At 41.7% G+C, this 27827-nt stretch overlaps 1 protein-coding gene across 3 annotated transcripts in view; it reads left to right on the top strand.

The window, feature by feature from the left end:
• The first annotated feature begins 17481 nt into the window (after positions 1–17481).
• RUFY1 (RUN and FYVE domain containing 1) overlaps positions 17482–27827 on the top strand; it is a 68043-nt gene continuing 57697 nt past the window's right edge. For 2 of the 3 annotated variants that reach the window (XM_055539207.1, XM_055539202.1), the window contains exon 1: positions 17482–18789. In XM_055539207.1, the coding sequence (XP_055395182.1) occupies positions 18516–18789 (274 nt within the window). In that variant the 5' untranslated portion in view covers positions 17482–18515. The remainder of the gene's footprint in view (positions 18790–27827) is intronic. The other variant, XM_055539210.1, reaches the window with a different exon arrangement.

The raw sequence follows: 27827 nt of genomic DNA, 5'->3' as shown, positions 1-27827 counted from the left end.
GTGTCAGACTTTATTTTTCTGGGCTCCAAAATCACTACAGATGGTGACTGCAGCCATGAAATTAAAAGACGCTTACTCCTTGGAAGGAAAGTTGTGACCAACCTAGATAGCATATTCAAAAGCAGAGACATTACTTTGCCAAAAAGGTTTGTCTAGTCAAGGCTATGGTTTTTCCTGTGGTCATGTATGGATGTGAGAGTTGGACTGTGAAGAAGGCTGAGTGTCGAAGAATTGCTGCTTTTGAACTGTGGTGTTGGAGAAGACTCTTGAGAGTCCCCTGGACTGCAAGGAGATCCAACCAGTCCATTCTAAAGGAGATCAGCCCTGGGATTTCTTTGGAAGGAATGATGCTAAAGCTGAAACTCCAGTACTTTGGCCACCTCATGCGAAGAGTTGACTCATTGGGAAAGACTCTGATGCTGGGAGGGATTGGGGGCAAGAGGAGAAGGGGACGACAGAGGATGAGATGGCTGGATGGTATCACTGACTCGATGGACGTGAGTCTGAGTGAACTCCGGGAGTTGGTGATGGACAGGGAGGCCTGGCGTGCTGCGATTCATGGGGTCGCAAAGAGTCGGACACGACTGAGCAACTGATCTGATCTGAATGTAAGTTTCCATGTTACTCTTTCCATACATCTCACCCTCTCCTCCCCTCTCCCCATGTCCGTAAGTCTATTCTCTATGTCTGTTTCTCCATTGCTGCCCTGTAAATAAATTCCTCAGTACCATTTTTCTAGATTCCATATATGTGCGTTAGAATACAATTTTTATCTTTCTCTTTCTGACTCACTCCACTCTGTATAATAGGTTCTAGGTTCATCCACATCATCAGAACTAACTCAAATGTGTTCATTTTTATGGCTGAGTAATATTCCATTGGGTATATGTACCACAACTTCTTTATCCATTCATCTGTCGATGGGCATCTAGCTTGCTTCCATGTTCTAGCTATTGAAAATAGTGCTGCAGTGAACCATGGAATACATGTGTCTTTTTCAACCCTGGTTTCCTCAGGGTATATGCCTAGGAGTGGGATTACTGGGTCATGTGGTGGTTTTATTCCTAGTTTTTTAAAGAATCTCCATACCCTCTTCCATAGTGGCTATATCAATTTACATTCCCATCAACAGTGCAAAAGCCTTCCCTTTTCTCCACATCCTTTCCAGCATTTATTGTTTGTAGACTTTTTGATGAGGGCCATTCTGACTGGTGTGAGGTGATAACTCATTGTGGTTTTGATTTGCATTTCTCTAATAATGAGCGATGTTGAGCATCTTTTCATGTGTTTGTTAGCCATCTGTATGTCTCCTTTGGAGAAATGTCTGTTTAGGTCTTTTTTCCCCACTTTTTGATTGAGTTGTTTGTTTTCCTGGTATTGAGTTGTATGAGCAGCTTGTATATTTTGGAAATTAATCCTTTGTGAGTTGTTTCATTTGCTATTATTTTCTCCCTTTCCAAGGGTTGTCTTCTCACCTTGCTTATAGTTTCCTTTGCTGTGCAAACGCTTTTAAGTTTAATCAGGTCCCACTTATTTACTTTTGTTTTTATTTCCTAGGAGGTGGGTCATAGAGGATCTTCCTTTCATTTATGTCATCAAGTATTCTATGTTTTCCTCTAAGAGTTTTCTAGTTTTTGGTCTTATATTTAGGTTTTTAATCCATTCTGATTTTATCTTTGTGTATGGTGTTAGGAACTGTTCTAATTTCATTCTTGTACATGTAGCTGTCCAGTTTTCCCAGCACCGTTTATTGAAGAGGCCGTCTTTGCCCCATTGTATATTCTTGTCTCCTTTGTCAAAAATAAGGTACCCATAGGTGCATGGGTTTATTTCTGGGCTTTCTATCTTGTTCCATTGGTCTATATTTCTGTTTTTGTGGCAGTACCATACTGTCTTGATGACTGTAGCTTTGTAGTATAATTTGAAGTCAGGAAGGTTGATTCCTCTAGCTCCATTCTTTCTCAAGACTGCTTTGGCTATTCAGGGTCTTTTGTGTTTCCATATGAATTGTGAAATTTTTTGTCCTAGTTCTGTGAAAAATGCCATTGGTAATTTTATAGGGATCACATTGAATTTGGTAGTATAGTCATTTTCACAATACTGATTCTTCCTACCCAGGAACATGGAATATCTCTCCATCTGTTTATGTCATCTTTGATTTCTTTCATCAGTGTCTTATAATTTTCTCTGTACAGTTCTTTTGTCTCCTTAGGTAAGTTTATTCCTAGATATTTAATTATTTTTGTTGCAATGGTGAATGGGATTGGTTCTTTAATTGCTCTTTCTGATTTTTCATTGTTAGTATATAGAAATGCAAGTGATTTCTGTGTATTGATTTTGTATCCTGCAACTTTGCTAAATTCACTGATTAGCTCTAGTAATTTTCTGATACTATCTTTAGGGTTCTCTATGTACAGTATCATGTCATGTGCAAACAGTGAGAGCTTTACTTCTTTTCTGATATGGATTCCTTTTATTTCTTTTTCTTCTCTGATTGCTGTAGCTAGGACTTCTGGAACTATGTTGAATAATAGTGATGAAAGTGGACAGCCTTGTCTTGTTCTTGATCTTATGGGGAATGCTTTCAGGTTTTCACCATTGATAATAATGTTTGCTGTAGGCTTAGCATATATGGCCTTTACTGTGTTGAGGTAGGTTCCTTCTATGCCCATTTTTTGAAGAGTTCTAATCATAAATGGGTGCTGAATTTTGTCAAAGGCTTTTTCTGCATCTATTGAGATTTCACTTTTCGCTTTCATGCATTGGAGAAGCAAATGGCAACCTACTCCAGTGTTCTTGCCTGGAGAATCCCAGGGACGGCGGAGCCTGGTGGGCTGCCACCTATGGGGTCGCACAGAGTCGGACACGACTGAAGTGACTTAGCAGCAGCATTGAGATTATCATGTGGTTTTTATCTTTCAATTTGTTAATATGGTATATCACATTGATTGATTTGTGTATATTGAAGAATCCTTGGATTCCTGAAATAAACCCAACTTGTTCATGGTGTATGAGCTTTTTGATGTGTTGCTGAATTTTGTTTGCTAAAATTTTGTTGAGGATTTTTGCATCTATGTTCATCTCAGTCAAGACTTTTTTGAGGGTTTTTCAGTCTTCTTTTTTTCTGTCATGCCGTGTAGCTTTCGGGATCTTAGATCCCCAAACAGGGATTGAACCCAGGTCCACAGCAGTGAAAGTGCAGAGTCCTAATTACTGGATTGTCAAGAAATTCCCTAGGATTGTTCAGTCTTTATGACACATTGGTTCCCATTTCATATGGATTCACTTTTTTATATATCTTTTTACTTTTTATTATGAAAAGTCAGACATTCAAAAAAGTAGAACAATAACTCTCTTACACTTATTACCTAGATTTCAAAACTATCAAGATCTTGCCACGTTCACACCAAATACTTCCTTGACTTTCTAGAAAGAAGTCTTTCAGAAGGTACTTTCAGTCTCATCAGGGTTGCCTGTTCTACCAGGTCATGGCAGATGCTGCCCGTTGTAGGAATGTCTCACTGTTTGCTACAGGTGCTGTTTCTCTTCTTCCCTTCTCCCCTGCATTTCCTATAACCCAGTCACATGATCTTCATTGCAAGTGCTCAGCAGCTGCCTGTGACTCCTGTACAGTCACAGGCCACCGTACAGAACATTTACAGCTAAGGGCTCTATCAGACAGTGCTGCTCAAAAAGCATATTTTGCTTTAGGTAAACACTTTTGGCAGAAGACCACAGCCAATGGCATATTGTGTTATTCAGAAAAATGATTTGACCTTAATTGGCCGTTCTTGGCACAGGATACCAATTATGTCCAGATAGTGAAGCTCACTTAGATTATAAAATGCTAATCAAAGTGCAAAAATTATACACACATGAGACACAATTAGTAAAGCACCGTCTACTGATAGGCCAATTGCAATCCTACTGAAGCCACAAGGATTCATCTCTTTGGTTCTCACTTTGGACTCAGCCAAGTCACCCAACCGCCATGGGATGCTGCATAACTCGATATCTAGTCCACACCAAGGAGAAAATGAGCAATCTGCAAACTGCAGCATGTAAACAAGACAAAGCCTCCTGCCACAGGGAAGCAAAGGGAGGTTTGAAAACAGGAAGGAAAGGATCAGCCCTGGGTCTTGGAAGTCCTTGGCTGAGCTGGAACAGATGCAGGAAGTAAAGCCCCAAGGCACAGGGAAATGTCCTGGCGAGTGACTACAAACCAGGCAAGAATCCACTCAGGCAGGGACACTGGGCATAGAAATACAGGGCCTGATGTGAGAGATGGAGTCTAAGAAATGTGATGAGAATCCTCCAAAGGATTTTTTTTTAAGTGAGAGTGACTGCAAATGGGCACAGGATGGAATCAGACTCAGGAAGAGGGAGCAGACACATGAAATCCGAGCCACGAGAAATAAGTCAGAGAAGGGAGAAAAATGTCTAGGCCTAACCACAAAAAAGGCATTAGTTAAAAATGTTGTGGTGCATTTCTGGGCATATAGTCAGAACAGACAAAAATTCTAATTTGAAAAGACACATGAACCAAGTCACGGAAACAACTTAAGTGTCCATCAACAGATGAATGAATAAAGAAGATGTAGTATGCACGTGTATATGAACATGTACCTGCTTTGTGTTTAGTCACTCAGTTGTGTCCGACTCTGTAACCCCATGGACCGCAGCACGCCAGGCTTCCCTGTTCATCTCCAAATCCTGGAGATTGCTCAAACTCCTGTCCATTGTGTTGGTGATGTCATCTGACCATCTCATTCTCTGTTGTCCCCTTCTCTTCCTGCCTTCAATCTTTCCCAGCATCAGGATCTTTTCCAATGAGTCAGTTCTTCCCATTAGGTGGCCAAAGCATTGGAGCTTCAGCTTCAGCATCAGTCCTTCTAGTGAATATTCAGGACTGATTTCCTTTAGGGTTGACTGGTTTGATCTCCTTGCTATCCAATGGACTCTCAAGAATCTTCTCCAACATCACAGTTCAAAAGCATCAATTTTTAGCACTCAGCTTTCTTTATGGTCCAACTCCCAAATCCATACATGACTACTGGAAAAACCATAGCTTTGACTAGACAGATCTCTGTCAGTCAAGTAATGTCTCTGCTTTTTAATACGCTGCCTAGGTTGGTCATAGCTTTTCTTCCAAGGAGCAAGTGTCTTTTAATTTCATAGCTGCACTCACCCTCTGCAGTGATTTTGGAGCCCAAGAAAACAAAGTCTCTCACTGTTTCCATTATTTCCCCAACTATTTGCCATGATGTGATGGAACCAGATGTCATGATCTTAGTTTTCTGAATGTTGAGTTTTAAGCCAGCTTTTTCACTCTCTTCTTTCACTTTCATCAAGAGGCTCTTCAGTTCTTCTTCACTTTCTGCCATAAAGGTGGTGTCATCTGCATATCTGAGGTTATTGATATTTCTCCTGGCAATCTTGATTCCAACTTGTGCTTCATCCAGCCTGGCATTTCGCATGATGTACTCTGCATATAAGTTAAATAAGCAGGGTGACAATATACAACCTTGATGTACTCCTTTCCCAATTTGGAACCAGTCTGTTGTACGGTTCTAACTGTTGCTTCCTGACCTGCATACAGATTTCTGAAGAGGCTGGTAAAGTGGTCTGGCATTCCCATCTCTTTAAGAATTTTCCACAGTTTGTTGTGATCCACACAGTCAAAGGCTTTGGCATAGTCAATAAAGCAGAAGTAGAAGAAGAAGATATTAAGAAGAGGTGGCAAGAATACACAGAAAAACTATAGAAAAAAAGATCTTATAAAAAATAAAAAAGATAACCACCATGGTGTGATCACTCACCTAAAGCCAGATATCTTGTAGTGCGAAGTCAAGTGGGCCATAGGAAGCATTACTATGAACAAAGCTAGTAGAGGTGATGGAATTCCAGTTGAGTTATTTCAAATCCTGAAAGATGATGCTGCGAAAGTGCTGCGCTCAACATGCCAGCAAATCTGGAAAACTCAGCAGTGGCCACAGTACTGGAAAAGGTCGGTTTTCATTCCAATCCCAAAGAAAAGCAATGCCAAAGAATGCTCAAACTACTGCACAACTGCACTCATCTCACACACTTGCAAAGTAATGCTCAAATTTCTTCAAGCCAGGCTTCAGCAGTACATGAACTGAGAACTTCCAGATATTCAACTGGATTTAGAAAAGGCAGAGGAACCAGAGACCAAATTGCCAACATTCATTGGATCATATAAAAAGCAAGCAAATTCCAGTAAAACATCTACTTCTGCTTTACTGTTTTGGGGTAGGAACTTTTTAATCATTATCGAATATTTCTAGCAAATGGAAAATTATAGAAAAAAAACATAACAAATACATTAGCTGCTACTGCTACTGCTGCTAAGTCGCTTCAGTCGTGTTCGACTCTGTGCAACCCCATAGATGGCAGCCCACCAGGCTCCCCCGTCCCTGGGATTCTCCAGGCAAGAGTACTGGAGTGGGGTGCCATTTCCTTCTCCAATGCATGAAAGTGAAAAATGAAAGTGAAGTCGCTCAGTCGTGTCTGACTCTTAGCAACCCCATGGACTGCAGCCCACCAGGCTCCTCCATCCATGGGATTTTCCAGGCAAGAGTACTGGAGTGGGGTGCCATTGCCTTCTCCAACAAATATATTAGAGTATCATCTAAATTTCACTATTTGTACCTAAAATAGTCAGACATATCCTCTTCACCAAACCCCCTTAGCAAGTTTTCTCCAAAGTTGATCTCATATACAGTAAAAATTGAAAGAACCTGGAATTGCCATGTTTCTTTTGGGGCTTCCCTTGTGGCTCAGCTGGTAAAGAATCCACCTGCAATGTGAGAGACATGGGTTTGATCCCTGGGTTGTGAAGATCACCTGGAGAAGGGAAAGGCTACCCATTTCAGTATTCTGGCCTCGAGAATTCCATGGACTATATGGAATGGGGTCGCAAAGAGTCAGACACGACTGGATGACTTTCACTTTCACTTTGCTAGGACCATTAAGATAAATACATGCAAACTCAATTGCCCACCTATCAAAAATACATATTTTATAATGTTCCACTTGCTATTCTGAAATGAAACATATATAATAAACCTACAAACACTCAAAATTACAAAAAATTTAATACAATATCAATAAGCATAATATGAAAGAGAAATAAAGCTACAATATGTATTTCATATATTTCGAAGGAGGTCACCTCAAGCCAAACTACAGGGAGGGAACACAGCCCCACTCATCAACAGAAAGTTGGATTAAAGATTTACTGTGCCTGACCCCACCCATGAGAGCAAGACTCAGATTCCCCCACAGCCAATGCCTCCCATCATGAAGCTTCCACAAACCTCCCATCTTCATCCATCAGAGGGAAGACAGAATGGAAACCACAAATACAGAAAACTAACCAAACTGACCACTTGGATCACAGCCTTGTCTAACTCAATGAAACTATGAGCCATGCTGTGTAGGGCCACCCAGGATGGTGGAGAGTTCTGACAAAATGTGGTCCACTGCAGAAGGGAATGGCAAACCACTTCATTATTCTTGCCCTGACAGCCCCATGAGCAGTATAAAAAGGCAAAAAGATATGACACTGAAAGATGAACTTCCCAGGTCAGTAGATGCCCAATATGCCTCTGGAGGAAAGCAAAGAAATACCTCCAGAAAGAATAAAGAGGCTGAGCCAAAGTGAAAACAATGCCCAGCTGCAGATGTAACTTGTGATGGAAGTAAAGTCTGATGCTGCAAAGAACAATACTGCATAGCAACCTGGAACATTAGGTCAATGAATCAAGATAAATTGGAAGTGGTCAAACAGGAGATGGCAAGAGTGAACATCGACATTTTAGAAATCAGTGAACTAAAATGGACCAGAATGGGTGAATTTAATTCAGATGACTATTATATCTATTACTGTGGGCAAGAATCCCTTAGAAAAAATGGAAAGTGAAAGTCATTCAGTCATGTTCAACTCTTTGAGATCCCATGGACTATACAATCCATAGAATTCTCTAGGCCAAAATACTGGAGTGGGTAGCCTTTCTCTTCTCCAGGGGATCTTCCCAACCCAGGGATCGAACCCAGGTCTCCCTCATTGCAGGCAGATTCATTACCAGCTGAGCCATAAGGGAAGCCCAAGAATATTGGAGTGGGAAGCCTATCCCTTTTCCAGCAGATCTTCCCAACCCAGGAATCAAACTGGGGTCTACTGCATTGCAGGTGGATTCTTTACCAACTGAGCTATCAGGGAAGCCACAGAAGAAATGGAGTGGCCCTCACAGTCAACAAAAGAGTCTGAATTGCAATCTCAAAAATGACAGAATGATCTCTGTTTGTTTCGAAGGCAAACCATCCAATATCACAGTAATCCAAGTTGATTCCCCAACCACTAATGCCGAAGAAACTGAAGTTGAATGGTTCTATGAAGACCTACAAGACTCTCTAGAACACCAAAAAAAGATGTCCTTTTCATCATAGGGTCTGGAATGCAAAAGTAGAAAGTCAAGAGATACCTGGAGTAAAACTGGCCTTTGAGTACAAAATGACACAGGGCAAAGGCTAACAGAGTTTTGCCAAGAGAACTCACTGGTCATAGCAAACACCCTCTTCCAACAACACAAGAGACGACTCTACATAGGGACATCACCAGGGGGTCAAAAATGAAATAAGACTGATTATATTATTTTCAGCCTAAGATGGAGAAGCTTTATACAGTCAGCAAAAACAAGACTGGGAGCTGACTGTGGCTCAGATCATGAACTCCTTGTTGCCAATATCAGACTTAAATTGAAGAAAGTAGGGAAAACCACTAGAGCATTCAGCTGTGACCTAAATCAAATCCCTTGCAATTACACAGTGGAAGTGACAAACAGGATCAAGGAATTAGATATGATAGAAAGAGTGCCTGAAGAACTATGGATGGAGGTTCGTGACACTATACAGGACGTGGTGATCAAAACCACCCCCAAGAAAAAGAAATGCAAAAAGGCAAAATGGTTGTCAGAGAAGGCTTTGCAAATAGCTGAGAAAAGAAGAGAAGTGAAAGGCAAAGGAGAAAGGAAAGATATATTCATCTGAATGCAGAGTTCCAAAGAATAGCAAGGAGAGATAAGAAAGCCTTCCTAAGTGATCAATGCAAAGAAATAGAGGAAAACAAAAGAATGGGAAAGACTAGAAATCTCTTCAAGATAATAAGAGACACCAAGGGAACATTTCATGCAAAGATGAGCACAATAAAGGACAGAAATGTAACAGAAGCAGAAGATATTAAGAAGAGATGGCAAGAATACATAAAAGAAATGTACAAAAAAAGATCTTAATAACCCAGAACCACGATGGTGTGATCACTCACCTAGAGCCAAACATCCTGGAATGAGAAGTCAAGTGGGCTTTAGGAAGCATCACTACGAACAAAGCTAGTGGAGGTGATGGAATTCCGGTTGAGTTATTTCAAATCCTAAAAGATGATGCTGTGAAAGTGCTGCACTCAATATGCCAGCGAATCTGGAAAACTCAGCAGTGGCCACAGGACTGGAAAAGGTCAGTTTTCATTCCAATCTCAAAGAAAGTCAATGACAAAGAATGTTCAAACTACTGCACAATTGCACTCCATCTCACACGCTAGTAAAGTAATGTTCAAAATTCTCCAAGCAAGGCTTCAAAAGTACATGAACCAAGCACTTGCAGATGTTCAAGCTGGATTTAGAAAAGGCAGAGGAATCAGAGATCAAATTGCCAACATCCACTGGATCATAGAAAAAACAAGAGTTCCAGAGAAACATCCACTTTTGCTTCATTGACTACCCCAAAGCCTTTGACTGTGTGGATCACAACAAACTGTAGAAATTCATAAAGAGATGGGAATACCAGACCAGCTTACCCAACTCCTGTGAGCAGGTCAAGAAGCAACAGTTAGATTTGAACATGGACAATGAACTGATTCCAAATTGGGAAAGGAGTACATCAAGGCTGTATACTGTCACCCTGCTTAGTTAACTTATATGTAGAGTACATTTTGCAAAATGTCAGGCTGGATAATGCACAAGCTGGAATCTAGATTGCCAGGAGAAATATCAATAACCTCAGATATGCAGATGACACCACCTTTATGACAGAGAGTGAAGAAGAACTAGAGAGCCTCTTGATGAAGGTGAAAGAGGACAGTGAAAAAGCTGGCTTAAAACTCAACATTCAGAAAACTAAGATCATGACATCTGGTCCCATCACTTTATGGCAAATAGATAGGGAAGTAATGCAAACAGTGAGAGACTTTGTTTTCCTGGGCTCCAAAATCACGGCAGATGGTGACTGCAGTCATGAAATTAAAAGACACTTGCTACTTGGAAGAAAAGCTATGACCGACCTAGACAGCATACTAAAAAGCAGAGACATTACTTTGCCAACAGAGGTCTGTCTAGTCAAAGCTATGGTTTTTCCAATAGTCATGTATGGATGTGAGAGTTGGACCATAAAGAAAGCTGAGTGCTGAAGAAATGATGCTTTTGAACTGTGGTGTTGGAGAAGACTCTTGAGAGTCCCTTGGACTGCAAGGAGATCAAACCAGTCAATCCTAAAGGAAATCAGTCCTGAATATTCTTCAGAAGAACTGAAGCTGAAGCTGAAGCTCCAATACTTTGGCCACCTGATGCGAAGAGCCCACTCATTTGAAAAGAGCCTGATGCTGAGAAAGATTGAAGGCAGGAGGAGAAGGGGACAACAGAGGATGAGATGTTTGGAAGGCATCACTGACTCTATGTGCATGAGTTTGAGCAAGCTCCAGGAGTTGGTGATGAACAGGGAAGCCTGGCATGCTGCAATCTATGGAATTCCAAAGAGTGGGATATGACTGAGAGACTGAACTGAAGATTGTGATCATGATATCAGTTCCTGAAAAAATCTAACTATCTAAAGATATGTCCCACCAGATTCCCTGGAGCACAGAGGCCTCACTCCACCCTGAACTCAACAGGGGGTGTTGGAGGTCAAGAGCCACAGCAGCGCAGGGTTCAATGTTGGGAGAAAGTGAAAAGAAAGAGAAAGTATTAGTCACTCAGTCGTGTCTGACTCTTTACAACCCTACTCGGTGGTAAAGAATCTGCCTGAAATGCAGGAGACCTGAGTTCGATCCTTGGGTCAGGAAGGAGAAGGGAATGGCAACCCACTCCAGTATTCTTGCCATGTAAATCCCCTGGACAGAGGAGCCTTGAGGGCTACAGTCCACGGGGTCGCAAAGAGTCAGACACAACTGAGCATGAGCCACCATGAAGGACTGTAATCCATCAGGCTCCTCTGCCCATGGAACTCTCTAGGAAAGAATACTGGAGTGGGTTGGCATTTCTTTCTCCAGGGGATCTTCCCAATGGCAAATGCCCTTGTTCAGTTGATGGCAATGGTCTTGGCAAGTGCCAATTTTTAGTTGACAGGCAAATGCCAATTTGTAGTTGACGGGTTAATAACTCTTGGGTTCTAAACAAATCACGTTAGTCACATTCTGGGGAAATTCAGAGTACATTTATGGCAGTCGTTATACTGCCCATCAAGATTCCATTCTCCTTTTCCCAGATTCTAGTAGGAAGTTGGAGATGACATGTGACTTGCTGTGGCCAATGAAATGTGTATAAGCAAAGTTTGTCACTGAACGGCTAGGATACTTAGAGTTGAGTACTTGGAGCAAAACTCTGCTCCTACTACTGGAGCCTCCAATGGCCTGATCCCTGAACAAAGCACAAAGAGAAAAAACATCTGTTATGTTAAACCGTAAAGATTTGAGGGTTATTTTTGTTACTGTAGCATAACCTAGCCTGATAGAATATTAAAATTATTCTTCCCCCAAAAGTTTATGTTTTTATGCAAAATGGAATTTGGTTCCAGTCTCTAATCATTATTAACAAACTTTTCATCGATATGATTGTCCAGTGGCACTGGAAAGTCATGAAGGATCCCAGACAAAAGTTTGTTTTTCCAGACTACCTAACACATCTGTCCACTCTATTCCAGTAAAGGCTAGTAGCATCCCCTCAATCATTGCGACAACTCAAATAGCATGCCCACAAATTACTTAGTCACTCCCCACCCTACTCTCCAGAAATCCACTGGCCGTCAGGAACCAGTCAAGTCACAAAAACTAATTAAAGGGGCTAGACGAAGATAACAGGAGAACTTGGACTTTAAAAGGGCAGCCATCTTCAAACAATAAATGCTGGAAAGAGTGTGGAGAAAAAAGAACTCCCTCCTACACTGTTGGTGGGATGTATATTGGTACAGCCACTATGGAGAATAGTATGGAGGTTCCTTTAAAAACTAAAAATTTAGAGCTACCATTATGATCTAGCAATCCCACTTCTGGGTATATATCCAGAGGAAACCATACTTCAAAAAGATACATGCACCCCAGTGTTCATTACAACGCTAAGCCAAGACAATAGCCAAGACATGGAACCAACCCAAATGTCCATCAACAGATGAGTGGATAAAGAAGATGTGGTATATATATCAATGGAATATTCAGTTCAGTTCAGTTCAGTCGCTCAGTCGTGTCCGACTCTTTGTGACCCCATGAATCGCAGCACGCCAGGCCTCCCTGTCCATCACCAACTCCCAGAGTTCACTCAGACTCACGTCCATTGAGTCAGTGATGCCATCCAGCCATCTCATCCTCTGTCGTCCCCTTCTCCTCATGCCCCCAATCCCTCCCAGCATCAGAGGGAATATTACTCAGTCATAAAAATGAAATTATGTCATTTGCAAGCAACATGGATGGACCTAGAGATTAGCATACCAACTGAATTAAATCAAATACATGTATCATATGCTATCACTTATATGTGAAATCTAAAAAAAATCATACAAATGAACTTGTTTAAAAACAGACTCACAGACTTAGAAAACAAATGTATGGTAACCAAAGGGGAAGAGGTGGGGAATAAATTAGGAGGTTTGGATTAACACATACATTCTACTATATATATCAAGTATTTGACAAAGGTCTGAAGACTCAAAGCTATGGTTTTTCCAGTTGTCATGTACAGATGTGAGAGTTGGACCATAAATAAGACTGAGCGCTGAAGAATTGATGCATTCAAACTGTGGTGCTGGAGAAGACTCTTGAGAGTCCTTTGGACAGCAAGGAGATCAAACCAGTCAATCCTAAAGGAAATCAACCCTGAATATTCATTAGAAGGACTGATGCTGAAGCTTCAATAATTTGGCCACCTGATGCAAAGAGCCAACTCATTGGAAAAGACCCTGATGCTGAGAAAGATTGAAGGCAGGAAGAGAAGTGGGCAACAGAGGATGAGATGGTTGAATGGCATCACAGATTCAATGGACATGAGTTTGAGCAAATTCCAGGAGACAGTGAAGGACAGGGAAGCCTGGCATGCTGCAGTCCATGGGGTTGCAAAAAGTTGGACACAACTGAATGACTGAAAAACAACTCAGTCGTGTCCGACTCCTTGTGACCCCATAGACTGTAGCCCACCAGGCTCCTCAGTCCATGAAATTTTCCAGGCACGAGTACTGGAGTGGGTTGCCATTTCCTTCTCCAGGGGATCTTCCCAACTCAGGGATCAAACCCAGGTCTCCTGCACTGCAGGCAGACGCTTTACTGTCTGAGCCACCAAGGAAGACAAAAAACAACAATATATATTAATAAAATAGATAATCAACAAGGACCTATTGTTGCACAGGAAAGGCTACTCAATACTTTGTAATAACCTAAATGGGAAAAGAATCTGAAAAAGAATGTGTATAGCTAAATCACTTTGCTATATATCTGAAACTAACACAACACTGTAAATCAACTATTCTTCATTTAAAAAAATTTTAATGTGTTTTAAAAATTTCAAAAGGGCAGCCATCATGCACTCCACCAGTTTGCTGCCATCAGAGAATACATGGAGCTGCAAAAGCTTCTGATGTCTCAAAAGAAGGCCAACATCCAAATTTTTATGTAAATTCTTTTGATTTCTAAATATCGGTCACTTAAATATTTTTAATTTGAAATTCAAATGTTCTGGGAATCAAAACACTTCTCCTAGTTTGATGAGGCCTATATGCTGACATTTAGCAAACAATGTGTTAATGTTAGTGAAATTTAAGTTTCTATTTAGACAAATTTCCTCTTTTTCCAAGTGAGGAATAAGGCTACAATATCGTACAAGTAGATGCTGTCTTGCCCAAGCCACATAGCTGAGAAACAGATAGTCAGTGCAATTATTCATGTCTGCCATGTGCTCCTTATTTAATAATGAGATTGGCTCTATTGTTATCACCATTTAGCTAATTAACAGCAGAGTCATCTGTTGGATCATAAGAAATAGAGGAAAGAAATAGAAGAAAGACTAGAGATCTCTTCAAGAAAATTAGAGATACCAAGGGAACATTTCATGCAAAGATGGGCTCAATAAAGGACAGAAATGGTATGGACGTAACAGAAGCAGAAGACATTAAGAAGAGGTGGCAAAAATACACAGAAGAACTGTACAAAAAAGATCTTCATGACCCAGATAATCACGATGGTATGATCACTCACCTAGAGCCAGACATCCTGCAATGTGAAGTCAAGTGGGCCTTAGGAAGCATCACTACGAACAAAGCTAGTGGAAGTGATGGAATTCCAGTTGAGCTATGCTGCTGCTGCTGCTAAGTCACTTCAGTCATGTCCAATTCTGTGCGACCCCATAGATGGCAGGCCACCAGGCTCCGCCATCCCTGGGATTCTCCAGGCAAGAACACTGGAGTGGGTTGCTGTTTCCTTCTCCAATGCATGAAAGTGAAAAGTGAAAGTGAAATCGCACAGTCATGTCCGACTCTTTGCGACCCCATGGACTGAAGCCTACCAGGCTCCTCTGTTCATGGGATTTTCCAGGCAAGAGTACTGGAGTGGGTTGCCATTGCCTTCTTGGAGTTGAGCTATATCAAGTACTAAAAGATGATACTGTGAAAGTGCTGCACTCAATATGCTAGCAAATTTGGAAAATTCAGCAGTGACCACAGGACCAGAAAAGGTCAGTTTCATTCCAATCCCAAAGAAAGGCAATGCCAAAGAATGCTCAAACTACCACACAATTGCACTCATCTCACACGCTAGTAAAGTAATGCTCAAAATTCTCCAAGGCTTAAACAGTACGTGAACTAAGCATTTCCAGATGTTCAAGCTGGATTTAGAAAAGGCAGAGGAACCAGAGGTCAAATTGCCAACATCCTCTAGATCATTGAAAAAGCAAGGGAGTTCCAGAAAAAACATCTATTTCTGCTTTATTGACTATGCCAAAGCCTTTGACTGTGTGGATCACAATAAACTGTGGAAAATTCTGAAAGAGATGGGAATATCAGACCCCCTCTTAATGAAAGTGAAAGAGGACAGTGAAAAAGTTGGCTTAAAGCTCAACATTCAGAAAACAAAGATCATGGCATCCGGTCCCATCACTTCATGGCAAATAGATGGAGAAACAATGGAAGACTTTGTTTTGGGGGGCTCCAAAATCACTGCAGATGGTGATTGCAGCCATGAAATTAAAAGACACTTACTCCTTGGAAGGAAAGCTATGACCAACCTAGACAGCATATTCAAAAGCAGAGACATTACTTCTCCAACAAAGGTCCATCTAGTCAAGGCTATGGTTTTTCCAGTAGTCATGTATGGATGTGAGAGTTGGACTATAAAGAAAGCTGAGCGCCGAAGAATTGATGCTTTTGAACTGTGGTGTTGGGAGAAGACTCTTGAGAGTCCCTTGGACTGCAAGGAGATCTAACCAGTCATCCTAAAGGAAATCAGTCCTGAATGTTAATAGGAAGGACTGATGTTGAAGCTGAAACTCCAATACTTTGGCCACCTGATGTGAAGAACTGACTCATTTGAAAAGACCTTGATGCTGGGAAAGATTGAAAGCTGGAGGAGAAGGGGATGACAGAGGATGAGATGGTTTCATGGCATCACCGACTCAATGGACATGAGTTTGAGTAAACTCCAGGAGTGGTGAAATGGACAGGGAGGCCTGGCGTGCTGCAGTCCATGGGGTTGCAAAGAGTCGGACACAACTGAGCGACTGAACTAAACTGAACTGAACTGTTGGATCATCGGAAAAGCAACTGAATTCCAGAAAATCATCTACTTCACTGACTACGCTAAAGCCTTTTTTCTGTGTGGATCACAACAAACTGTCAGAAATTCTTAAAGAAATGGGAATATCAGACCACCTTACCTGCCTCTTAAGAAACCTGTATGCAGGTCAAGAAGAAACAGTTAGAACCAGACATGGAACAACGAACTGGTTCAAAATTGGGGAAGGAGTGTCATGGCTGTATATGTCACCCTGCTTATTTAACTTATATGCAGAGTACATCATTAAAAATGCCAGGTTGGACAAAGCTCAAGCTGGAATCAAGATTGATGGGAGAAATATCAATAACCTCAGATATGCAGATGACACCACCCTTATGGCAGAAAGTGAAGAGGAACTAAAGAAAAGGTTGTGGTACATATACACAATGAAGTATTACTCAGCCATAAAGAGGAATGCCTTTGAGTCCGTTCTAATGAGGAGGTGAACCTAGAACCTATTATACAGAGTGAAGTAAGTAAGAAAGAGAAAGATAAATATCATATTCTAACATATATATACAGAATCTAGAAAAATGGTACTGAAGAATTTATTTACAGGGCAGCAATGAAGAAACAGACATAGAGAATAGACTTATGGACATGCGGAGAGGAGAGGAGCAGGTGAGATGTACGGAAAGAGTAACATGGAAACTTACATTACTATATGTAAAATAGAGAGCCAAGGGGAATTTGCCGTATGACTCAGGAAACTCAAACAGGGGTTCTGTATAAACCTGGGACTTCTCTGTAGCTCAAATGGTAAAGACTCTGCCTGTGATGCAGGCAACCAGGGTTTGATCCCTGGGTTGAAAAGTTCCTCTGGAGAAGGGAATGGCAATCCACGCCTGTATTCTTGCCTGGAGAATTCCATGGGCAGAGAAGTCCGGCAAACTACAGTCCATGGGGTCACAAAGAGTCAGACACAACTGAGCGACTAACACACACACACACACATACACACGCACGGGCGCGCGCGCACACACACACACACACACACACACACACACACATCAACCCAGAGGGGTGGGATGGGGAAGGAAATGGGAGGGAGCTTCCAAAGGGAGGGGATATATGTATACCTATGGCTGATGCATGTTCAGGTTTGACAACAACAAAATTCTATAAAGCAATTATCCTTCAATTAAAAAAATTAATAAATTTTTTAAAAATAAAGAGCCTCTTGCCCAGGGTGAAAGAGGAGAGTTGGCTCTTTCTAATCCAAAATGTTGGCTTAAAACTCAACATTCAAAAAACTAAGCCCATGGCATCGAGTCCTATCACTTAATGGCAAATACATGAGGAAAAAATGGAAACAGTGAGACTTTATTTTCTTGGGCTCCAAAACAACTGCAGATGGTGACTGCAGCCATGAAATAAAAAACGCCTGTTCCTTGAAAGAAGAGCTACTACTAACCCAGAAGGCGTATTAAAAAGTGGAGCCATTACTTTGCCGACAAAGGCCCATATAGTCAAAGCTGTGGTTGTTCCAGTACTCATGTATGGATGTGAGAGTTGGACCATAAAGAAGGCTGAGTGCTGAAGAACTGATGGTTTTGAACCCTGGTGTTGGAGAAGACTTTTGAGAGTCTTTTGGACAGCAAGGTTATCAAACCAGTCAGACCTAAAGGCACTCAACCCTGAACATTCATGGGAAGAAGGACTGATGCTGAGCTCCAATACTTTGGCCACCTGAGGGGAACAGACTCTGATGCTGGGAAAGACTGAAGGCAAGAGGAGGAGGAGACAGAGGATGAGATGGTTAGATGGCATTGAGTGACTCAATGAAAAAGTTTGAGCAAACTCCAGGAGCCAGTAAAGGACAGGGAAACCTGATGTCCTGCAGTCCATAGGGTTGCAAAAAGTCAGACACGACTGAGCGACTGAGCAAAAACAACCGGACCTTCTGATTCCCATTCCACCGCAGTGTGTTCCAAAGAACACGGCCAAGTTGTCAGTTTTCAGTTATTTAATTATTTTTTTTAAAGTCCTGCCTTCCTGCCTTAACTGTTGCAGAATTTCCTTACCCGCTCTTTTAGGGCTTGTTCTGAAAACCACCGCAGAATAATGGCTAAGCAAAGCAAAATATGAAATGAAAATTTAAAAGAGGCAATTTTGTCACAAAGAAAACTACGGCCTTTTGGGCTCTGTTTTAAGCCAGATAGGAGGAATGACGAAAAAGGGAGAAAACCCAAGAGGAACTTCAACGGAAACAAGTCCCCCCAGTTGATAAGAACGTGGATACTTATTTTATGACTTGCGCCTTCCCGAGCTTTTCTAAACTGAAAGAAAGGAGAGTAGAACCGTAAAGAGGAAGAAAACCCGGCGCGAACACGAAAAGGAGCAGCGAGGACGTAAAAGCGCCCTCCCGCGCGCCGCGCTAGTCAGCCGCCCGCCGGCGGCACGTGACACGGCCAAAATGGCTGACGGGGACGACGGAGGCCGGCCGGAGCAGGAGCCGGGGCCGGAGCCGGGAGAAGAGTTTGAGATCGTGGACCGGAGCCAGGTGCCAGGCCCAGGCGAACTGCGGAGGGCGGCGAAGTCGCGGGCGGCGACGGAAGGCTGGTCCGCACCCATCCTGACCCTGGCGCGGAGAGCCACAGGCACCCTGTCGGCCAGCTGCGGGAGCGCGCTGCGCGCGGCCGCGAGCCTGGGCGGCGCGGACGGCGGCGCGGACGACGTAGTGCGCGCAGGTAGGCTCCGGCCGGGCACGCTGCGTGAGCTTTCCATCAGACAGGTGGTTGTTTTGCCTTGGGCTCCAGGCTGGCAAGACTGTTTAACTGACTCAGCTTGTTAGGTTGTTAACACGCGTAACTACTCGTCGGTTTTCTTTACACCGTGTTTCCTAGTCAAGATAAATACCTGGGCGTGGGTGGCCTGAGATTGGAGCAATTTCACTTCCTATGGTGTGCCCCAGACAGCATTCTTTTTCTCATCGGTGACCTTTATACTAAAAACTGGACGGGTTTAAGTTTAGTTAGTCCTTATTTATTTTTAAAGGACTTACTTAGGAAATTAAAATGTACTTTTCTCTGCTTTAAATCTCAAACTTCCATGCCAGCTCACATCTCCAGTTGTTGACGGCGCATACTGACTCACCGCGGAGTCAGAACACCAGGTGGAGCTTAGAGGGCGAGGGTTCCGGTTCAGTTCCGTTCAGTCGCTCAGTCGTGTAGGACTCTTTGCAACCCCATGGACTGCAGCACACCAGGCCTCCCTGTCCATCACCAACTCTAGAGCCTACTCAGAGTAATGTCCATTGAGTCGGTGATGCCATCTAACCATCTCATCCCCTGTCGTCCCCTTCTCCTCCCGCCTTCGATCTTTCCCAGCATCAGGGTCTTTTCCAATGAGTTCGTTCTTCATATCACATGGCCGAAGTATTGGAGTTTCAGCTTCAGCATCAGTCCTTCCAATGAATTTTCAGGAATAATTTCCTTTAGGATTGAATGGTTTGATCTCCTTGCAGTCCAAGGGACTCCCAAGAGTCTTAAACACCACAGTTCAAAAGTATCAGTTCTTCGGTGCTCAGCTTTCTTTATAGTCCAACTCTCACATCCATATATGACTACTGGAAAAACCATACCTTTGACTAGATGGACCTTTGTCAGTAAAGTAATGTCTCTGCTTTTTAATGTGCTGTCTAGGTTGGTCATAGCTTTCCTTCCAAGGAGTAAGCATCTTTTAATTTCATGGCTGAAGTCACCATCTGCAGTGATTTTGGAGCCCATAAAAATAGTCTCTCACTGTTTCCATTGTTTCCCCATCTATTTGCTATGAAGTAGGAGGGATTGGGGGCAGGAGGAGAAGGGGACGACAGAGGATGAGATGGCTGGATGGCATCACTGACTCGATGGACATGAGTCTGAGTGAACTCCGGGAGTTGGTGATGGACAAGGAGGCCTGGCGTGCTGCGATTCATGGGGTCGCAAAGAGTTGGACACGACTGAGCAACTGAACTGAACTGAACTGATGGGACTGGATGCCATGATCCTAGTTAAGCCAACTTTTTCACTCTCCTCTTTCACTTTCATCAAGAGGCTCTTTAGTTCTTCTTCACTTTCTGCCATCAGGGTGGTGTCATCTGCCTTTCTGAGGCTATTGATATTTAGCCCAGCAATCTTGATTCCAGCTTGTGCTTCATCCAGCCTGACGTTTTGCATGATGTACTCTACATATAAGTTAAATAAGCATGGTGACAATATACAGGCTTGACATACTCCTTTCCCAATTTGGAACCAGTCTGTTGTTCCATGTCCAGTTCTAACTGTTGCTTCTTGACCTGCATATAGATTTCTCATGAGGAAGGTCAGGTGGTCTGGTGGTACTCCCATCTCTTTTAAGAATTTTCCACAGTTTGTTGTGATCCACACAGTCAAAGGCTTTGGCGTAGTCTATAAAGGAGAAGTAGATGTTTTTCTGGAACTCTCTTGTTTTTTCGATGATCCAACAGATATTGGCAATTTGATCTCTGGTTCCTCTGCCTTTTCTAAATCCAGCTTGAACATCTGCAAGTGTTTGGTTCAAGTACTGTTGAAGCCTCGCTTGGAGAATTTTAGGCATTACTTTACTAGTGTGTGAGATGAGTGCAATTGTACAGTAGTTTGAACATTCTTTGGCATTGCCTTTCTTTGGTAGTGGAATGAAAACTGACCTTTTCCAGTCCTGTGGCCACTGCTGAGTTTTCCAAATTTGCTGGCATATTGAGTGCAGCACTTTCACAGCATCATCTTTCAGGATTTGAAATAGCTCAACTGGAATTCCATCACCTCCACTAGCTTTATTCATAGTGATGCTTCCTAAGGCCTACTTGACTTTGCGCTCCAGGATGGCTGGCTCTAGGTGAGTGATCACACCATTGTGGTTATCTGGGTCATTAAGATCTTTTTGTATGGTTCTTCTGTGTATTCTTGCCACCTCTTCTTAATATCTTCTGCTTCTGTTAGGTCCATACCATTTCTGTCCTTTATTGTTCTCATCTTTGCATGAAATGTTCCCTTAGTATCTCTAATTTTCTTGAAGAGATCTCTAGTCTTTCCCATTCTAATTCCAGGCGACCACTACAACCAATGAGCTGTATGATACAGGCAAGTCATCACATTTTCCAGTCTGTAAAATAGGAATTTTGTGATTCACAAAGTTCTTATAGCATTCAATGATCTCTTATCATCAACTCTTTTAAGCCTTTGTCATCTAGAATAGTTTCAGCACATGAGTAAGAATGGAAACGTTAAATAATTGGTAGAGTGTGACTTAGAAAGTCCTGTAAAGCCAAATATTTAGAGCTCTGCCAACCAATACAATAGCCACTACCCACATGTGATGTTTAACGATTAAAAATTCAGTTCCTCAGTCACAACAGCCACATTTTAAGTGGTTCAGTAATCTACATGTAGCGAGTGGCTACTGTATTGGATTGTGAACTGAGAACATTTCGTCATAGTGCTATGGGGCAGAGCTCACTAAAGACGGTGAAGTACTCCCTAACAAGTATTATAGTGTGCCTTTGAGGTTTCTTGATTCCATCGTATCCAATGTATATTTGATGTAAAAAGCACGGATAGTGAGTTGTGATAGTTTCAATGGCTAGGAAAGATTGATACAGTTTAAAATCTCACTTGTTTTGAGATAGGAAACTGTATCTCTCTGGCAATAGAAAGTAGGACTAGAAGGTAATGAAGGAACCTATTTAACTCAGGAATCTAGTTCCCACTAACTTGCCACCTTTACACACATTTTGACTGTATGCCCACCCACTGGTGTTCAGTCCAGAGAGTCAAGGCCCGAGATCTTCTTAGAGGCTTGTTGCTGCTGCTAAGTCGCTTCAGTCGTGTCCGACTCTGTGCGACCCCATAGAGGGCAGCCCATCAGGCTCCACCATCCCTGGGATTCTCCAGGCAAGAACACTGGAGTGGGTTGCCATTTCCTTCTCCAATGCATGAAAGTGAAAAGTGAAAGTGAAAGTGAAGTCGTATCCGACCCCCAGCGACCCCATGGACTGCAGCCCACCAGGCTCCTCCGTCCATGGGATTCTCCAGGCAAGAGTCCTGGAGTGGGGTGCCATTGTCTTCTCCAGAGGCTTGTTAGTAAGCAAATAATGTTAGCTGTTTGGTGAGGAAATGTGCCAGTGCCTAGAACTGTGCCTAGCACGGAATAATATTTGTTGAACAAATATTTGAAAAATACTTTTCTATTTATGGTAATGCTATAAATAATAAGCAGGACTTATATTGTGCTTCCTAGGTGACAGATATTATTCTTAAATCTGTACATATATTAGTTCATTTCATCTTGACATTAATCCTAGGTGATAGCTGAAATGGCTTCATGATGTTCATGAAGTGCAGGCTTTAATCAGTATGACTGCCCAGGGCCAGGCCCTCAGAAGTACCCATGATAGAAACTCTTATCTTTAAATTTGTGTTAAGTGAAGTCTGATGGGACAAAGGAACAGGTGTGGGGCCTTGGAGCTGGGCTCCTGTGTGGTCCCATCTCCCACTGTCTCTGTGGAACAGGTTCTCTGCCACTCTGGTCCGCTTGAACTTCCCTCGGGCTTCTCCCTACCTGTCCCTGACATACTGCATGACCATGCTGCCCCAGGGAGGGTTGATGTTATGCCGTTTGACTCTTGGGGCAGGGCCAGGTGTCCACTGGCCTGCTGCAGGCTGGCAGCACCACAGCACATTGGGCAGGAACTGGGCAGGGACTTCTCACCCACCCAACCGTATGGGGACCGCATCCCTGCAGGAAATTGCCGTCCCTTAGGGGCATGGGAAGGAGTCGTGGACTTCATGCCTCCACTCATGTAGCCTGCCCCATGTGATAGATACCATTATTATTCCTTGTTTATAAAGAGGGAGGCTGAATTAAAAAGTAAATTGACCAAGTCACTTAGAAATGGCAGAGCCAGAACTTGAACCAAGACAAGCTACCTCTCAAGCCAGTGCTTAGTTACATCACCTCAATGCCTTGATGTTTTTAAATAATGTTGTAATATGCTGTAATATATACATCTGGATTTTTTAGTCAAGTAAACAACTGCCACTGAAATCTGGCAAAAGTTGTGAGCATGGCTTACTGAGGGCGAAAGGGTGGGGAACAGCTGGCATGAGCTATGTGACTGGTTTCCCAGTGGTAAGCCAGATTTTAAGTCATCAGATAGAGCAGGAGTGGGAATGGGGAAAAGGAACTGAAACCCAGGTAGCATGCTCTGCAGAGGCCTCAGAAAGCAGGTCAGAAGATAGTGGTCACCACTCCAGCCAGGGCTGGCTCATTTCCTTTCCTTTGATCTGCTTATCTGCTTACAAAAGCAGTGAGGTCAGAGATTGTTCAGTGGGAGCCGTGAAGGAGCAGAGACTGAATATGAGTAGCACTCTTGCCAGAAGGAGCAGAGACTGAGTATGAGCAGCACTCTTGCCAGATAGCTTTTGTGGTGATCCAGGTTTAAGAAAGATGCTGTGGAATGTCATGAAATGACTTATATTAAAATGTTAACCCACATGGGGTCTGGTAGCGCAGCTTGCCACAATGATTGCATTCTCTGTAGTTGTTTGGTTTGGGGGTATTCTTTTTCTAAAGGATGAATAACAAAACTCACTGAAGAAGTCACTCTTTAATTTTAAAAGTATTTAGATATATATTTGCCATTAGGTAAGTAGCATTATATTATGCCTTTCTTTGTTGTCTTCCAATGGCAAATTTTATTTTCCATGTGTGAGAGCTCCACTGCACAAAGTAATATGCCTCCTTCCAAAATGAAGTACAATGCCTTTTTCATTTCATATTGCTGAACTCCTTAAGTTAGCCATTGAGGTGATAAGTGAAAATTCTGGAAAATTAGGAAAGTGTAAAATGGTTTTCTTGTCAGTACAGTGTATGATAAGATCTTTTAAGACTCCAAAGGGCTAATCAAAACTAAAACTCAAATTTATAAAGACTCTAGTTCAGTTCAGTTCAGTTCATTCGCTCAGTCGTGTCCGACTCTTTGCGACCCCATAAATCGCAGGACGCCAGGCCTCCCTGTCCATCACCAACTCCCTGAGTTCACCCAGACTCACGTCCATCGAGTCAGTGATGCCATCCAGCCATCTCATCCTCTGTTGTCCCCTTCTCCTCCTGCCCCCAATCCCTCCCAGCATCAGAGTCTTTTCCAATGAGTCAACTCTTCGCATGAGGTAGCCAAAGTACTGGAGTTTCAGCTTTAGCATCATTCCTTCCAAAGAAATCCCAGGGCTCTAGTTACTTCTCTTTAATTCAGAACCCAATAAAAAAAATCTGTAGCGTGCACTCTCCTGAATATGTATTCTCTATACCAAGGTTACAACACACTGGCAGCCCTTTGAGATGTTTGTGCTGGTAGCTGCATTCTTTTTTTTTTTTTTTTTTTTTCACATCCTGCACAGTGTAAAAGCATTTAGGTTTTTTTTTTTAGCCAGTTACCAGGTTTTCTATTAAAAATCCAGATCCCAGTTTCTTCTGACTCCCATCTGGCACACATGATCAGTTAGCATTCCTCTAGCAAGGTGTCTTTATGTCTTCTCCAGCTTTTCCTCTCACTGGGTCACTCTTTTATGTTACAGGTGCAGCCCCTCTGTAACAGTCAAGGTTGAGATCCCTGATCAGACCATTTACTTGGCAATTCAATAAGTGTAGAATTTTATGATATTCTGTGTGCTGTGTTTAACTGTTATTAATGAAGCTTAGACATGTAAATAGCTTAGCCAAGGTCACAAAGCTAGTAATATGGAGAAATGAAACAAAGATCCTTCCAATCAAATTTTCCATGACTCTAAATTGAGCTCAAATGGGAATTGGTGACTAACCTAACTGGGGAATGGATGAGATGGCTGCAAAACACTACTGTGTTCCCAGGAATGACTGTAGGAGCCACTTCCTGAAACACTAGTCTTCACATTTTTTGTTCACATGACCCCCTAAAAAAAATCTTCAGCTTTTAAAGTTGATACATAAAATTCATCATAATTTTCAATAAACTTTTTGGTTTATTGTAAAAATTGACTTTTTAAAATAAAACCACTGTATCATTATTTTAAGTGTATCAAGTGATCAATACCTTAACAACTTGATAACTCTGCCATCTATCTTGTTAATAAATTAATAATAAAATTATTTAATATTTGTAAATTTTACACTTTTCCCTTTATTCCTTGAATTTCCAATCCACTTAATGTATGTTTTAAATTTTTTTATTGGTCATCCTATCATACATCTCAGAAAAAAATATGTAAATTAATTAAAATATAATAAACTTTTTTTGTGACTAAAGCTCTGAGTGTATAAAAATTTTTTTCTTCTATAATGAATTACCATTAAAATTATTAGTAATGCTAAGTTGATTAAAGGGATACAAATATAATTTTATAAGTAATTATACATAATTTTTTCTTGGAATTACTTCTCTTAATGAACTGAATGGTATCTTTTTTTTTAATTAAAAAAATGCAGATGAATATCCATGATTTACTGATGTAAATGTGATGGAACTCAGCATCAATTTTATTCCCATTTTTTGGTTTTTTTATAGATGTGATCCTTGAGAACTCTGACTCATATAAATAAAAAATAGAACTGTACAGGTTGGTTTGTTTTCCCCCCATTGGTAAATTCTACCAAACATTTTAAAATATTTTATTTCAGTACAGTTGATTTACAATCTTGTGTTAATTTCTCCTGTACAATAAAGTAACTCAGATATGAAATGGACAGCTGTGTTATAATAATGTTATTCAGGTCTTTGAACTCCTTCTAAGTTATATGCCCCAAATCGCATTGATCTAAAAACATTTTTTTGATCAAAAAAATTTTTGTTCAGATTTTCATTTTGTTCAAATGAAAATCACCTTTCTTGCAAACATTAAAGATATTTCTCTTTCAGGGAAGTTCTCCAAAAAAGGCTTTACCAAGACCTATCAAACAATAATTATGCCTTATAATTCTTTCACTTTGTTTAACCTAGACACTCAAAATGGTTGGAGACATCTAAACATTGCTTATATCATTACATCTTGCCAATACATTATGTTTTAACAGAAAGACTTTAGGAAATTCTCTGGTGGTCCAGTAGTTGGGACTGAGCACTTGCACCACAGGGGACACATGTTTGATCCCTGATCAGGGAACTAGGGTTTCATATGCCAAGATGTGGCCAGAATTAATAAAAAAGAGTTAGTGTACATGTTCTTCAAGGGCTGCAGCTTGGCTTATTTAGAGAACATGTCCATCAAGTTAATGGCACATCCAAGGAATAAGTATTGAGACCAACCAAAAATAATTACATATATTTTTACTTGTAGATAAATTTTTTTAAAAACTTTCTAAATTCAGGATACCCAGCAGACGGGTAGAAACCACTCCTGTCCCCCAAGATCAAGTTTCTTTAACTAAGTTCAGCAAATGAAAGACTGGAATCTCTTCAAGTTTTTAGTGATTTGATTAATCATCAAAGGAAGCTTCACCCCTATCTGGTATGTGGCAACTTCTGTACCTCAGGTCAGTGCCTTAGAAGGAAGATATGGGACAAGGAGTAAACTGTGATTCTCCTGTAGAGTGAGTAAAGAAAGAGTGCCTGTGAAACTTGAGGATCTAAAAATCAATTTCCTCAAAATATCTGGACCTGCCTAGCCCTCTGCAGGACTTCCTGCATATTTATTCCCATTTAAAGACCACAAGACTTCGTTTATAGCCTAGGGATTGGTATCTTCTTTAAGGATCAGTTCAGACGCTCAGTTGAGTCTGATTCTGCAACGCCATGGACTGCAGCACGGCAGGCTTCCCTGTCCATCACCAACTCCTGGAGCTTGCTCAAATTCATGTCCATTGAGTCGGTGATGCCATCCAACCATCCCATCCTCTGTCGTCCCCTCCTCCTCCTGCCTTCAATCTTTCCTGGCATCAGGGTTTTTTTTCAATGAGCCAGTTCTTTGAATCAGGTGGCCAAAGTACTGGAGTTTCAGATTCAACATTAGTCCTTCCAATGAACATTCAGGACTGATTTCCTTTAGGATTGACTGGTTTGATGTCCTTACAGGCCAAGAGACTCTCAAGAGTCTTCTCCAGCACCACAGTTCAAAAGCATCAATTCTTTGGTGCTCAGCTTTCTTTATAGTCCAGCTGTCATATCCATACATGACTACATAAAGACCACAGCTTTGACTAGATGAACCTTTGTTGGTAAAGTAATGTCCCTGCTTTTTAATATGCTGTCTAGGTTGGTCATAACTTTTCTTCCAAGGAGCAAGTGTTTTTTATGGCTGCAGTCACCATCTGCAGTAATTCTGGAGCCATGAAAATAAAGTCTCTCACTGTTTCCATTACTTCCCCATCTATTTGCCTTGAAGTGATGAGACCAGATGCCATGATCTTAGTTTTTTGAATGTTAAGTTTTAAGCCAGCTTTTTCATGCTCCTCTTTCATCAAGAGGCTCTTTAGTTCTTCTTCGCTTTCTGCCATAAAGGTGGTGTCATCTGCATATCTGAGGTTATAGATAATTCTTCTGGAAATCTTGATTCCAGCTTGTGATTCATTCAGCTTGACATTTCACATGACGTACTCTGCATAGAAGTTAAATAAGCACAGTGACAATATACAAGCTTGACATACTCCTTTCCCAATTTGGAACCAGTCTGTTGTTCCATGTCTGGTTCTAACTGTTGCTTCCTGACCTGCATACAGATTTCTCAGGAGGCAGGTCAAGTGGTCTGGTATTCCCATC

Source organism: Bubalus kerabau, chromosome 1, assembly GCF_029407905.1.
Source record: "Bubalus kerabau isolate K-KA32 ecotype Philippines breed swamp buffalo chromosome 1, PCC_UOA_SB_1v2, whole genome shotgun sequence".
In the NCBI taxonomy this organism is placed as follows: domain Eukaryota; kingdom Metazoa; phylum Chordata; class Mammalia; order Artiodactyla; family Bovidae; genus Bubalus; species Bubalus kerabau.
This window is presented reverse-complemented; position numbering and strand designations above follow the sequence as displayed.